Genomic DNA, 16,469 nt, shown 5'->3' on the forward strand with positions numbered 1-16,469 from the left:
GGATGGTGCAGTGAGCTAAAAAACGGTGATGGATCAAGCCCTGATCTGTTGACTGGGTATGAGTGTTCTGTTTAATTCAGATACTCTGTCCATCACCACCCCCTTTTCTGAATCGTTTTGTCCACCATAAGCGTGGAAGGGTATACTCAGATGTGAGTCCCTTGCTCATTGCACCATCAGGATTCAAGCAAGCCAGGCCGAAGACGGCTGTAATGCCAGAAACCGGTCCCCGGAAGCTTGTTTCCTTCCCAGTATAAGAATTGGCTTGGTAGTTTGGTCTACCCTGTTCCCATGATGCACTGGGACAGGGACAGACTAATTTGCATATAGCCAGGTTCTGAGCTGGGATGGTGCAGTGAGCTAAAAAAAACGGTGATGGATCAAGCCCTGATCTGTTGACTGGGTATGAGTGTTCTGTTTAATTCAGATACTCTGTCCATCACCACCCCCTTTTCTGAATCGTTTTGTCCACCATAAGCGTGGAAGGGTATACTCAGATGTGAGTCCCTTGCTCATTGCACCATCAGGATTCAAGCAAGCCGGGCCGAAGACGGCTGTAATGCCAGAAACCGGTCCCCGGAAGCTTGTTTCCTTCCCAGTATAAGAATTGGCTTGGTAGTTTGGTCTACCCTGTTCCCATGATGCACTGGGACAGGGACAGACTAATTTGCATATAGCCAGGTTCTGAGCTGGGATGGTGCAGTGAGCTAAAAAACGGTGATGGATCAAGCCCTGATCTGTTGACTGGGTATGAGTGTTCTGTTTAATTCAGATACTCTGTCCATCACCACCCCCTTTTCTGAATCGTTTTGTCCACCATAAGCGTGGAAGGGTATACTCAGATGTGAGTCCCTTGCTCATTGCACCATCAGGATTCAAGCAAGCCGGGCCGAAGATGGCTGTAATGCCAGAAACCGGTCCCCGGAAGCTTGTTTCCTTCCCAGTATAAGAATTGGCTTGGTAGTTTGGTCTACCCTGTTCCCATGATGCACTGTGACAGGGACAGACTAATTTGCATATAGCCAGGTTCTGAGCTGGGATGGTGCAGTGAGCTAAAAAACGGTGATGGATCAAGCCCTGATCTGTTGACTGGGTATGAGTGTTCTGTTTAATTCAGATACTCTGTCCATCACCACCCCCTTTTCTGAATCGTTTTGTCCACCATAAGCGTGGAAGGGTATACTCAGATGTGAGTCCCTTGCTCATTGCACCATCAGGATTCAAGCAAGCCGGGCCGAAGACGGCTGTAATGCCAGAAACCGGTCCCCGGAAGCTTGTTTCCTTCCCAGTATAAGAATTGGCTTGGTAGTTTGGTCTACCCTGTTCCCATGATGCACTGGGACAGGGACAGACTAATTTGCATATAGCCAGGTTCTGAGCTGGGATGGTGCAGTGAGCTAAAAAAAACGGTGATGGATCAAGCCCTGATCTGTTGACTGGGTATGAGTGTTCTGTTTAATTCAGATACTCTGTCCATCACCACCCCCTTTTCTGAATCGTTTTGTCCACCATAAGCGTGGAAGGGTATACTCAGATGTGAGTCCCTTGCTCATTGCACCATCAGGATTCAAGCAAGCCGGGCCGAAGACGGCTGTAATGCCAGAAACCGGTCCCCGGAAGCTTGTTTCCTTCCCAGTATAAGAATTGGCTTGGTAGTTTGGTCTACCCTGTTCCCATGATGCACTGGGACAGGGAAAGACTAATTTGCATATAGCCAGGTTCTGAGCTGGGATGGTGCAGTGAGCTAAAAAACGGTGATGGATCAAGCCCTGATCTGTTGACTGGGTATGAGTGTTCTGTTTAATTCAGATACTCTGTCCATCACCACCCCCTTTTCTGAATCGTTTTGTCCACCATAAGCGTGGAAGGGTATACTCAGATGTGAGTCCCTTGCTCATTGCACCATCAGGATTCAAGCAAGCCGGGCCGAAGACGGCTGTAATGCCAGAAACCGGTCCCCGGAAGCTTGTTTCCTTCCCAGTAAAAGAATTGGCTTGGTAGTTTGGTCTACCCTGTTCCCATGATGCACTGGGACAGGGACAGACTAATTTGCATATAGCCAGGTTCTGAGCTGGGATGGTGCAGTGAGCTAAAAAACGGTGATGGATCAAGCCCTGATCTGTTGACTGGGTATGAGTGTTCTGTTTAATTCAGATACTCTGTCCATCACCACCCCCTTTTCTGAATCGTTTTGTCCACCATAAGCGTGGAAGGGTATACTCAGATGTGAGTCCCTTGCTCATTGCACCATCAGGATTCAAGCAAGCCGGGCCGAAGACGGCTGTAATGCCAGAAACCGGTCCCCGGAAGCTTGTTTCCTTCCCAGTATAAGAATTGGCTTGGTAGTTTGGTCTACCCTGTTCCCATGATGCACTGGGACAGGGACAGACTAATTTGCATATAGCCAGGTTCTGAGCTGGGATGGTGCAGTGAGCTAAAAAACGGTGATGGATCAAGCCCTGATCTGTTGACTGGGTATGAGTGTTCTGTTTAATTCAGATACTCTGTCCATCACCACCCCCTTTTCTGAATCGTTTTGTCCACCATAAGCGTGGAAGGGTATACTCAGATGTGAGTCCCTTGCTCATTGCACCATCAGGATTCAAGCAAGCCGGGCCGAAGACGGCTGTAATGCCAGAAACCGGTCCCCGGAAGCTTGTTTCCTTCCCAGTTTAAGAATTGGCTTGGTAGTTTGGTCTACCCTGTTCCCATGATGCACTGGGACAGGGACAGACTAATTTGCATATAGCCAGGTTCTGAGCTGGGATGGTGCAGTGAGCTAAAAAACGGTGATGGATCAAGCCCTGATCTGTTGACTGGGTATGAGTGTTCTGTTTAATTCAGATACTCTGTCCATCACCACTCCCTTTTCTGAATCAACCACGTAGCCTGGCCTCTATTCTGGACGCTCCCTCATCTCGTCGTCTTCTTGTGGTGGTGTGACTTACCTAACTGACCCAACACCTTTGAGTGTGACGAGGATCTTGGACTCAGTGACTGCTCCTGGGACCTTCCTCTCAACCGAGACCTCAATCGTCGCAAGACAATCTGCCAGGAGTTTGAGGGAGCACCCTCAAGACCTTGGGGTTCATGGTGCTGCAATCAGTGCATGCCTTCAGGTTGTGGTCGCACTCAAGGCACCAGGCGCATGCAAGGTGCAGGTTACTCGTCGGCAGAGACCGGTGACAGGTGCGGCAGTGCTTTGAGCCGTCCTTCCCGCCACAACAGGAGGAAAAACCTCAAAAAGACTTAAACAAAAGTCAAAAATAGTTTAGTAAAAAAATGGCTATGAGGTAGCTCTTCTCCGGATCTGCATTGACTGGCGCGCAAAGAAAAGAACGGACGTCAGCGCGCTGGAGTGGATCCTATATAGGCTCTATTAGATAAGAGTGGTAATACTCCAAACGGCAGACAGCTACAATAGTATCTATGCATGTCTCCCAAAATTTCATAACTAGAAACTGCAATTCATGCTTATCTTCTAAAACCTCACATCTATAACCTACAAAGAACCTAAAATTTGGTAACAAAAACAAGCCTCAACCTTAAAAAAGTGTGTGTCCAACACACATGTAATGAAGGGCTTTAATGACTTTCTGTACAACAGAGGATAAAGTTCAAGTTATGACGTACCATGCCCATGACCTAAGGTCTTCCAATACATTACAACTCATTCCATGTTAGCTCAGAAGCCCAAACGAAGGAGGAAGAGGAGGAGGAAGATCCCCTTCCTTCTGGAACAATCTTGACCCTGCATTGAGAGGTCAAAGGAGCTATCATCAATTAGGCAAGACTGCAAAATCTTCCTTTTCGAAGATGCTTTCAGTACTTATGCGTAGGACCCATTCCCCCATTCTCCAAAGGGCCCAAGCCCTAACCTCTTCCATTCTTTAACTACCCAGTAAGAGTTATCCCCTTCATCGATTAGTCATTCAGTCCCCTAGCTTGACTGGATCACCCTGCTCTGTTATTCTTTCTATATTTCAGATTCCATTGCTTTTCCCATAGTTCTTGGAAGAGGCTACCGGGAGACATGTTAGTACGATTTTCCACTTCTTAAATAAATAAATTCACAAATAAATACATAGTCCACTGTAACAGAATTTTGTGCAGATAGGTCTCCTTGCCCATAAAGGGCTCATCCCTAAGCGTTCTCTATGTGGTATCCAAAGAGTTTGATGGTAATGGCCTTCAATGTGGTATTTTAACCGCAGCAATGATTACTCTGACAAAGATTATATTAAAGAATATCCCATTCTTTGTCTCCAAGAGACATGAGCCTTATAACCCTTCCATATAAATGTATACATGACATTTCATGTGCCTGTGGTATGTGCAAACTCAGGAAGGGTCAAAGGAGGTTTAGCTATTTATATATCCACACTGATCAAAAGGCAGGTTTATAAATATTTGGCCGGTGACCCATTTCATGAAATTGAGGGTCTGGAGTATTCTAAAGGCTCTTGCATGGTACAATGTTCTATAATGTCTTTAGTCGGGTGGAAACCGATGTTTTATGTAGACTAGATAAAGAGCTAAATCTACTAAACAGTAAGGAGGGACATTAATTATATTTGCTTTGAAGAGGAGAATTCAATGTCCACTTATGTCAACACCTACCCAGGGAAATATGTGCTATCTGTGACACAGAAGGAAATGGGTAAGCACACTTTGCACTTGAGGGTATGGAAGTATTATTAATCACATTTGTAAAATATTATTGTGCTTGCAAAGGAGATGAGCAGACCATGAGGTCAGTTTGTCAATACCTATATAGGCTCAGAAGAGGAGAGTATCATTGATTTCCTATTAGTGTTGAACTATGTGGGTTCATATATTCAGAATTTTAATACGCATGGAATTTGTCTTAGTGACCATCACTTACAAAGTCAACAGATTGTGCTGTTTTATGGCAAGCCCGGAGAAGGTGCCATAAAGATGTGAGAGCTATCATGGTGATTAGTAAGAAAACCCCTCTTATTAAGTGGGTCCGGGTGAATCGTGATGGGTTCCTTTCAAAGTTAATAAGGGAAAATAAATGATATTTGCCTGGATGAGATGTTTTTGCGGAAATATCAAGCTACATTATAGGACAACTCCCCGGGCCATCTACTGTAAGGGGCAGAAAGGTGAGAGGATGGTTTGACCATAATAACATTAAGTCCACCGCTATGTGGGAAAAAGCACTGAAAAAAAACCATGAATCACAGGAGGAGCTTGCTAAGTGCATTGCTATAAATGCACACTGGCTCAGAGGGAAAAACTGTTAAGGAGGAGTCCTGGGCCATTTTAGTGGCAGCCAGTCAAGATAAGTAAGGATAACCTAGCCTTTTGGCAAGTAATAAATCTCCCATGAGGGGTCTTCTTAGTTTAGTGGCAACTATGCAACTGTAAGTCGGGATGAGAGCAGCAACACTGAGGAAGAGGTTTATATAAACTTTCCCTCGCCTTTTAAGTGAAGCTACGACCTTAGAGCTAACCTTGCAAGAGGTAGTTACTTCAATGAATAAATGCCCTAATTCTAAAGCCCTAATGGGATCATCTGATGTCTTTATGGCTAATATTATTTTTGGGGGGCCACTCATGACAAATGTTTTGAAAGCAGTGTGTAACACACTGAAACCGAACACCTGGTTTAAGTCATCAATTGTACCTACCCTTAAGAAAAGCAACTGCAGTGACTCTAGTTGCTATCGTTCAATCTCCCCCTTGGATGTCTTGGTTGAGGTGTTGGGTAGAGTTCTTTTAGGAAGGCTGGAAAAATGGGCGGAAGACAAACACATCTTGGCAGACATTCAATATGAATTTAGAAGGGGAATAGGCACTGTGGAACAGCGCCTCAACGTATTAACTACAAAATATACAGCCGAAAAAAGGCTCAATTTATTTGGGCTTCAAGGATCGGTCATGAGCCTTTGATCACATTTCTCATAGCAAACTATGGCCTTTGATGTAGGCCATGGGGTGGACATGCATATCCTAAATATAACCACAGACATCTACCTGGGGACCAGAGCCAGCGTGAAGTATGGAATTGAACAGAGAGTCTTTAGAGGAATTCTGCATAGCTAGAAAGGGAAGGCAGGACTGGGTCGTTGCACAGTTTCCTTTTACCATCTATATTGACAACTTAAAAAGGGAGGGTTGGTTGAGAGATGCAGAGACATGTCCCAGATAGGTCCCCAACGCATTTCTGCCCTCCTATATGCAGATGTTGCCGTCTTGAGGGAACACACCCCAAACGGTCTCCAAATCTTACTGGATACATTTGCCTCATATAAGAGAGATCTGAACTTGAAAGTTAATTCTAATAAATGATTTATGACTTGTTGGTCAGTTATACTCACACGTTGACGAATCAGCATCCAAGGTGTCACCTGAAACAAATCAAGGCATTCTCATACCTGGGAATTATCTTCAATTCACCCTGCACTTGGCAGCAACAAGTCAACATGAGAAATGACCAATATATAAAGTCCACTACTGCGCTGTTTGAATTCTCTTTTAAGGTGGGGTTGAAACCCATAAAAGAACTCTGTATGATGAATCAGCAAAGTGCATTTTAATGGCCACTACGGGGCAAGGATATGGGGTTATGCAAATGTGGCTAAGTTACAGGTATCAGAAAATGCATGTTTGAGGAGACTTTTGCCAGTACTCTTCAGCTGCATTTGCCCCTATGCCACAATGAACTGGGGCTACCATATATCAAAGATTTTATAGGATTGCAGCCCCATCTCTTGTGGCTTAAGTATGGATAATACCAGAGGCACATTTAAATAGATTGATACAGGAGGACCATCCCTTCACGCAACCCACATTCTGTAGATTCAGAATGCCAGGACACTATGATAGGACTCAGAGACCAGAAAACTTTGATGAACCAGAGCTCCTCTCCCAGGTGGGTAAGACCTCTCTTCAATGCTCTGAAGAGAAAAGATTGTTACTTATCAGACATAAAGCGACCTATATGGTACACGCTGGATTGTCTACAGAGTCTGGCTTGCAACCTTATCTGGCATCAAATAAAAATAGCAAAAGTAAGTCGTAACCTGATTTAGACTGAATATGGTATTGCACTTTCCGGCATAGTAATGACTAGTCAAGAGTTTTTGACAAATGCTGATTGGCGGCATGGGATTTTGCATTTTATGTTTCTTGTGGTTTTATACTGTCCTTAGAACGTTTTTTTAATAAACCCCTACTAAAAGAAAATAACTGTAGACAATGTAAACAGACACTGATTTTCCTACAACAATTATAAACACTAGTAGCCTGTACCAGCATTTCGTCATATATTTGGCATGCAATAAAAATAAGACAATCACTGGGGTATTTATGAATTGATTGGTCTTAAATTAGGATCTTATTTAGTTTTAACAGTTTAATTGTATAACTGTTGATTTGATCCAACTATATTTAGTTATGGGTTTTGTATAGCGCCTGAATCACCCCTGAGAGATATCCCTACGCTTTGGACTGTGCTGCTCAGCGGGCTGATATAAACTTTGCTTTTATAATTAAGTTGAATGAAGTTTTGAATTGATTGACACCATTCCAAGAAACAGCTGTAAAGGAAAGATGGGGCCAATCTTGAGAGATGTTCCAAAGGAGAATTTTGGGTACGTCGTACCTTTAGAGCCAGAGAAGGAATTCGATTAGCAGGCTGCACAGACCGCTGTTCAGTATCGGAATCAGAAGAACAGCGCAATGATGTGGTCTTGCATAGGAATATTGTCCACAATTTAGTAAGCCAGGTCAAACAACTGAAAGAGAATTACTAACTGGACAAACGCTTTAGGTATCTTGCTTGTCAGAGCAAAGAGTAATCGAGTTTCGTCCATCTTTGAACAAGACTTCTGAGAAGGTGCAATCCTTCAAAAGGTAACACATTGCCAAAATAACTGTTTTACGTTAATTTCATAAAGGTGCAACACAACAGTTCTGGGCACCTGGAAGGTTGTCAAGATAGGTGGTCCCTGAAAGAAGTTGTGAGGAGGGCTATGGTGGTACTGAACAAAGAAATGCAGACTGGTCCAAAGGTGTAAAACCCAAATCACAGAAAGAGTACTGAAAAGGGGTCATAAGCTCCTTTACTACTGACTGATTAATTGCTGTAGCACGGGACAAACAGAAGGCTGAAAGCCAATGTTGGGTTTCAGAGTATTTTTTGAGTTTATCCTAGAGATATCATCAGGACCAATGCTTGAAATTAGCACTATAATCTTTATAATGATACAGATTTGCATTCCTCCTTTGCCCCCTTTCCTATCTTTTTTATTCCCAAGTGTTTCTTAACATAAAAAGTAGAATCTCCAGAATTGGTGCTTGTTTGATGTGTAAAAGTGTAGCTCTGTACTACTTTGAAATGGACATTGAATAAATGGTTGGATTGGAGTTTTTAGGATTGTTGATGTCTAAGCATAGCACACAGGTACCCACACTACTGATGTACTTGTAAAAGGACCATGAAAGGTAACACATTCAATCCAAAGGCTCATCAACCTCTTTGGTGGATTTGGCTCTTGGAGTCTGCTCAAATGAAGATACATCAAGCCTGACTGTTGAAGTTCCAATACGCGAGCACACCTCTCTGATTTTTTAACAGATCAGGTATGAACATGTTGTCAGTACCAAAGGAGTTCCGGCCTTCCAACTCACTGCTTTTCCTCCAAGAGGTACTATTATGCACCTGAACCCAGGGATTTCCACCAATTGGAATTAGAGGTAGCAGGTCCTGGAATGAGTGAGGAAATTAATTTACTTGAACGGCTAGGTATTGTCCTCTCTGTGGCCACACCTGGCACAGAGTCCCACTTACATATATGCAATAACTTCTGTCCCATTGTTTAGCAAAGTCCAGCAGAGACGTGGCTGCACCAGATGACTGTGGCTCAAGCACAAACAATTGTGAACAGCATGTATGTCAAAGGGAAACACGTTCTTCCAATTTAGTTAATCAAAATCAAAAACACGAAAAAACTCACCCTCTTTATAAAGGAGAAAGAATAAATGACACTACCAGAAAAAGGGAGGAGCTCCAATAGCAAAGCCCCATATACCATCTGGTAGTTGGGAAACAAAAACTTGTTGTGAATGCTGGAAGCTAAAGGATATTCACACATATTGGAAATCCAACTTCGATTTAAAGTGAAAGCATTTGTTTTATAAAAGCTTTTCATATTCTGTCTGCTGGCTCAGGCAACTGCTAACCAATTTAAAACAAGAATTATCACAACAACAGATTACCCTGTGTCCTCTATTATGTAACTTGTATATTTCATTTTCAAGTGGCTAAACCTAGATCCTGCCCCTTTGACATGGTTCATGCTATTGTAAAATATGATAATCTTGACAATCTGATTTGTAGACGCTCACAAAAAGAGAGACTTAGTACAAGCAGAGGAGGCAGATACGGATTAATTAAACATTTGTATATGTACTGCAATTGTCCTCCTAGAGATGCATCTTACAGAGATACTATAAAGTCCAAATTCATCAAAATAACTGAATAATATCAACAGATGGGAGGCTTTAATGCTATACAAAGAGGTCATTTCTAAGGTACTGTATTTCACAGAAACAATTTTATTTTCGATGTACAGTTGTATCATTTAATCTGTGAGTGACGATCTTGGAGATCAAAGCAGGAAGACCTAGAATTCAATCCGATCTTCTGCCCATGGGCCTTGATTAACATATGTGGATATGATATGTAAAATTGATCGTCATAACTATTATTAGTACAAATCTTTGTATAAGAAGAATTACCATTTGAGCAAATTTGGGCAACTATTTCAGCAGATTCAATTGTGCTATATTGCCATTACTTGGGGAATAACACAGCAGTTCTAAGTCATAGTACATGCCCTGTCTATATTTTTAAGAAAGTTCTTCCTAGTTTTCTGTGATTGGGCAATGCTCTACATTGTGAAATTATGAGGGCAAGAAAGATTTCTTTAGGGACCCACAGAAACGGGAAATACTTGAACTCTTGTGAGCAGACTTGGAATGCACCAGAACAATAAGAAATTCAAATTCAAATCTTTCTTAATTTTTGAGGCAAATCAGCACTTTTGTGGAGAAAGAAATGTACTGGGCTCGAAGCCTGAAAGTAAAATTTTCACCAAGGACAGATGCTCCTCTGATATACTTAATCCTACCCTTTAGCTTTAGTTGCAGATAGATGTCTGTCCTACTTGTTTACTCCAGGAGTACAACCTTTATTAAGGTCATAGAAAGTCCGCTACTCATCGTGGCTTATTTTTCCCCTTTCCAAGGTTTATCTTTGTTCATTTTTTCAATCCATTGTTAATTGGACTGTCTGGATACTGTTTGTTTAATTGATTCATCCATCATCATCTAAGGAGCAGTTATACCCTTGGCCAGCCATTAAACCCACGGCAAGAGTGACTTTTTAACGCTTTTTCTCTCTTTGTGCATGGACTTCGGAGCATGCCATCAAACTTAGGGAATGTGCAAAATAACTAACACTCCCATTTACTGATGCTTAACAGTGAAACTCACAGCAGCCCCAACATTCACCAAGGAGGCATGTCAATCCAAAGTATGGCTGTATATCTGTATTTTTAAAAAGAGAATTTAGTACAAATATATCTCTATGTCTTAGGATCTCTGTACTGGCCACCCAACTAAATGAGATTTGCATATGAACCTTACCTGGAAATCATTGAAACAACGGACACAAGCTTCAACCAACAGCCTGTGTCCAAACCTTTCTTTGCTGCACTTCTCCCCTGTTTTTAGCAGGGTCTTGCCCCCTTCCTCATTCTGCATATAATTGGCTCCCTCACCGCCGTTTTGGCGGGCCTGGATCCCGGGGGTGGTTCACTGTGGGCGCCATTTTGGGTAGGGCTGTGATTTTAGCTTCGGGCGCCATCTTGGAGCGTCCTCGCGCTCGCGCTAGGATTGGTGGCCCTACTTAAGGCGGACCTCCGTTTCGAGGCAGCCTTGACAGACGCTTATTTTACTGCGCACACGCTGTTGCTGGCGCTGCTGTTGGCGCTTCGCTTTTTAACCTTCCTGATTTTGTGATATTGATTTAATTTTATTTTGCTGCACTTCTCCCCTGTTTTTAGCAAGGTCTTGCCCCCTTCGTCATTCTGCATATAATTGGCTCCCTCACCGCCGTTTTGACGGGCCTGGATCCCGGGGGTGGTTCACTGTGGGCGCCATTTTGGGTAGGGCTGTGATTTTAGCTTCGGGCGCCATCTTGGAGCGTCCTCGCGCTAGGATTGGTGGCCCTACTTAAAGCTCCCCTCTCCCGCGCAGCGGGACGCGCAGGTGAGGACGCCGTCGCTTAGCCGGAGTCGTGTCAGAGTCCTGCCCGTCTGCGCTCGTCCGCGTCGAGGCAGCGCGAGGTGGGGCAGGCTCTGTTTCTCGTCGCGGTGTTGCTTTGCTGTTTCTGGCAGGTATGTTGTTTTACACACGGTCAGAGCTGTTGGCCATAGGGCAAATGTCCAGAGGATGTGTTTGCAAGCCTGTGGACCCATTAGTCGGCCCTTATAGCTGTGCCTGTAAAGGCTGGTCACTTAAGAGCCCCACTAAAATCCGTTCCTTGGAAGACGCTATTCCTGTCACACGAAAGTGTGTTGCATCTCGAGATCTTCGTTTTTGGTGCTTAAACGTTAGATCTCTGGTAAAGCACCACCAGTTCATTTATGAACTGATTGAGAAAGATGATCCCGATGTCTTTCTAATGACAGAAACCTGGCTTCAGGACTCTGATTCTGCTATATTGAATCTTGCTTTCCCTCAGAACTATACCGTCTTTACTTCCAATAGGACCACAAGAGGAGGTGGTATCGCTATGGCAGTCAAATCCTGCTTTCCGGCTGAATGGAAACTGTTGGGACTACCTGCATGCGAAAGTGCTATTTTCAAAGTTGCCTTTAGCCATCAATTCACTTTCAGCGGTATGCTCATTTACCGACCTCCCGGCAATGATTTTGTCTTCAGGTCCTCGCTGGCCGATATGGTCAGCCCTATAGCGCTCGGTTGTGCCAATTTCAACATCTTGGGGGACCTTAATATCCATTTTGATAATGGGTCATCCACTACCGTGAGCACTCTGCTGGCGGATCTTGAAGCTCTTCAACTCACTCAGCTCGTTACCCTTCCGACCCACTCAGGGGGCCATATTCTGGACCCCTTTTTTTCCACACTTGAGGGGGTGAGGTTGTCAGATCCGAGGCTGATGGGGTGGACTGATCATCTGCTGGTGGAAGCCTTTTGTCCGGTCCACGATAAGCCTTTTATATCGGCGGACAGGCCTATTCTAAAAAGGCTTTGGCATAAGCTTAGACTTGAAGAGTTCTATAGTATATTGGAACAGAAACCTTTGAGCACTTTTATTAATGTGGAACAAGGCTACCAACAGTTCTGCGCTTGAATCACCGATGCCCTGGATTCTCTTATACCTCTGCGGTGGTCGAAAGGCCGGACAAAAACACCCAGTCTTTGGTATAATGAGTCTCTCGCAGAACTGAAAAAATCTTGCCGAAAAACAGAGAGGGAATGGAGAAGATCTTATGACCCTGCTCTGAAAACTCGGTATTTTACTGAGCTGAAGCTCTACCATAGAGCTATTTGCAGAACACGAGCCGCATTTTACGCTCAGGAATTTGCTACCAGCCCTAATCCATCAAAACTGATCTTTAAGGTCCTGAAGGACCTTATGAAAAATAGATCCACCTCAGAGGTGATCTGCACAGACTCCCACTGTGATAATCTGGCCTCCTTTTTTGTGGAGAAAGTGAAAAAAATCTACCAAGGTTTTGACACACACCACCAGAATCGAGAGGCTATCGACCCCGATACGGTGGGATATGAGACCCTCGCTATGCTACCAGAATTGACTATTGAGACCTTTGACAGGCTTAGCCTCAGGGTCAAGTCAGGTTCGCCTTTGGACCCGTTAAAGCCAGCCTTTATCAACACACTTTCCCCGCTGTGCCGAGACCCCATATTGAATCTTATCAATATGTCATTGTCCAACGGAACGGTACCCACGGCATGGAAACAGGCAGTGGTTACTCCTATACTAAAAAAAGCCAACTCTGACCCCCGGTTGCCAGAAAACTATCGACCTATATCCCTGTTGCCTTGGATAGCCAAAGTAACAGAAGCCCACGTCAACTCTGTTCTGTCTGAGCATCTGGCTCGCAACCAGATATTGGATCCCAGTCAGAACGGCTTCCGGTCGGGACACAGTACCGAGACGGCATTACTTTACATCACGGAACATCTCCGCCAGGTACTGGACTCAGGTCGTACTGCAGCGCTTTTACTATTAGATCTAAGCGCTGCTTTCGATACTGTGTCCCACCATATACTGATCCAACGCTTACAGGAGGCTGGAGTGACTGACGTCGCTCTCCAGTGGTTTTGATCTTTTCTATCGGATCGATCCTTTAAAGTGGCTATATCACCAGGCCAATCCGCCACTTATTCCCTGGAGCTGGGGGTCCCACAGGGATCCTCGTTGAGCCCTACAATGTTCAACCTCTATGTGAAACCGTTGGCTGATGTCGTCAAACAGTGGGGTCTAACGATGGCCTCATATGCGGACGACACACAGCTAGCGGTGACACTTAGTGGAGACCCTGAGGTGGAGGCCCCCCAGATTCCGAGCGGGTCTTGTGCAGTAGCAAGCTGGCTTCGCACCAACTGCCTTCAGTTGAATGCCACCAAAACGGAGGTGTTGGTACTAGGGAAGCACGCTGAGCTATGGGGTAACCAGTGGTGGCCATCAGAGTTGGGTGTCACTCCTATTCCAGCATCTGGAGTGAGAAATTTAGGTATCTGGTTGGACTCTGCGCTCACCTTCATGGACCATACTAAGAAGGTGGCTGCCACGTGCTATGGCATTCTGCGGGGAATAAGGCCGGTTTTAAAGTATTTTGATCCCCCTACCAGACAGCTTGTGGTCCAGGCCTCAATTCTATCTCGGCTGGACTACGGCAGCTCGCTGATGCTAGGGGTGAATCAAGCGGAGGCCTCTAGGCTCCAAAGGGTGCAAAACGCCGCGGCATGGGCCATTGTGGGCCTCCCCAGACATTGTTCAGTGTCTGGTACCATCATGGCCTTACATTGGCTTCCGGTCAGACAGCGAATCAAGTTCAAAGCGCTGTGCCTGGCCTTTAAAATTTTGAAATCTTCTTCGCCGCCGGCACTTGCCAACCTACTCACGCCCTATACTCCTCTGAGATCCTTGAGATCGGAGGGGCTTCACCTGGCAGTCTGTCCACGCTTTAAACTGAGCAGAATGGGTGGCCGCTCCTTTAGGGTGCTTGCGGCAGGTTTATGGAACTCGCTCCCGGTACACATCCGAGCTCTTGAAGACTTGATCGCCTTCAGGCAGGCGATTAAAACTTTCCTGTTTCCCGTGTCTGATTAGCTGCCTTTTTCTTTAATTGTGTGTTATGTTATAGTGTCTGTCAAAGCGCCAGGACGCCCCTTTGGCAGCTGTGCGCTATAGAAATATAAATAACATAACATAACATAACATAACATAACATAACATAACATAACATAACATAACATAACAAAATGATCTACTATATTGCACTTAGGTGGTTTTAGAAACAAAAACACAAGAAATAATTGTGGTTAACAAACCACTACAATATCAAATTGTTTAGTATTAAGATTTTGACTACCTGGGTACCTGCACATTCCTGTGCCAGATACTCTGAAGGGAGAGCTCGATAAAGATTTGTGGCTCAGGTCCAAGATATGTACATGTAAGCCAGAAGGGTGCTCTAGGTACATGTTTGTACGTACATACATGTCAATAGGGCAGTCAAAGTATTATGGCATCATGAGATGGAAATAGGGAATATATTTGTGCTGCCTACATTTTAGTCTTGCTCTTCTTGTTTGGTTTAATTGATTGCATTTTTGGATTGTAGTCCATTAAAAGTTAAGATTTAAAGAAACACAGGATTCTATATTGTACATGTAATTTACATTAAATGCTCCTTCTGCATGTGGTTAGTGTCCCCTTTATTATAATAACATTTATATCAGACTAGCTTACATTTTATTCTAGGCAAATAAATTAGACAAAATTAGTTATTACATTTTTCTTCCCTTAATAGCATGAATACCCAAACAATGTGCATTAAAGTCAGCTATGCCAGCAACTGAAAAGGAGACTGGAGGTTGAAGAATAAAACATATGAAAGAATACATGTTCTAATTGTATCTTATTTAAAGAGCTGGATTCCCAGATTGATTTCAATCGAATGTATAGCAAACTGTGCAATCTGCCTAGTTAAAGCTGATGTTCTGCATAAAATTAGATGAAGGGACTGATTTAGAGTTTGGCGGACAGGTATTCAGCCACAGATGTGGCTGATATCCCTTTTACCTGATTACAAGTGCATAACATCCTAGGGCAGATGGGGTATTTGTCACATTTGTGCCAGTCAAACTCTGAATCAGGCCCTTCATAATGGACTGTAAGTCTTTGTGTGACATTCGAACTCTGTATGTCTTGACTGGAGTGTCGAGTTCCCTACAGTATTAGACAAAGGGCATTACCTACATCTCTGGCAGGCAGGGCTTTCCGGAGAATAGATATGGGGGTGTTGTTCTTGTTTATAATTCACTTGACAGGTACACTAATTAACTGTTTCAGGTCCTTTGCACTTATTTTTTCCATTTGACTTTCAAAGTCGTTGTTTCTGTGCTATTTTCGTATGTCGTATTCACCAAAGTATATCAATGACCTAATTTAGTGTGTATTTTACTTTACAAATCAAAAATGAATAATGATGTATACATTTTATCCAAACATTCATCAGTGCATAACATGACATTAAAAGTCAAGAAGGAGCTCAAATGCTCTGGTGTGCGAAGCGAGTTTGTGCGATGAACAACAAAAAGAAAAACTTGAAATACTAGCATTATCACCTTTTGAAGAATCTTGTTGGTCACAGGTGGTTCAAATCGGTCATTTATGCCAAAGAACTGCTTGAGCTCCTCCATGGGGGCATCATCTTTTGATGGTTGGCTGCAAGAATAAATAGAATAGTTACGAAGGAATTACAGACCTAATAAACCAGACAGAAAGGTGGCTTAAAGGACTGCCCCAACAGCAGAACAGTCTCATCTCTATGAGTAGACGGCTCAGAGGACTTTCACTGGAATGCATAGCATCGTTTGTTCATCAGACTGTATGTCTCTGAGGATTAACACAGGCATATACACACCAACCCCGACGAATAGATGGCTCAGTGGATTAGTGCGGAGGCGCACAGGCCATTTCACTCTAACATCTCAGTTCAGGCAACTGTTACTAAGATAGATTTGCTCACATACTTGAATGGATATCCTGTGTAAATGGGGTACTGTAACACTGCTTCAATTCCTGGGAGCTAAATTTTGGAGGAAGGTGATCTGACCCCGAATTGAAAAGCGTGTCACCTTCATGACTGACTGGG

The 16,469-nt window shown here is 43.8% G+C and overlaps 1 protein-coding gene across 1 annotated transcript in view; it reads right to left on the reverse strand.

Annotated features, from left to right (window-relative positions):
- The window catches only part of FAM204A (family with sequence similarity 204 member A), a 450,793-nt gene that overhangs the window by 335,971 nt on the left and 98,353 nt on the right, over nt 1–16,469 (reverse strand). Inside the window, exon 4 of the mRNA XM_086920295.1 lies at nt 15,940–16,039. Coding sequence (XP_086776421.1) covers nt 15,940–16,039 — 100 coding nt within the window. The remainder of the gene's footprint in view (nt 1–15,939; nt 16,040–16,469) is intronic.

Source organism: Lissotriton vulgaris, chromosome 5 (assembly GCF_964263255.1).
Source record: "Lissotriton vulgaris chromosome 5, aLisVul1.2, whole genome shotgun sequence".
Lineage (NCBI taxonomy): Eukaryota > Metazoa > Chordata > Amphibia > Caudata > Salamandridae > Lissotriton > Lissotriton vulgaris.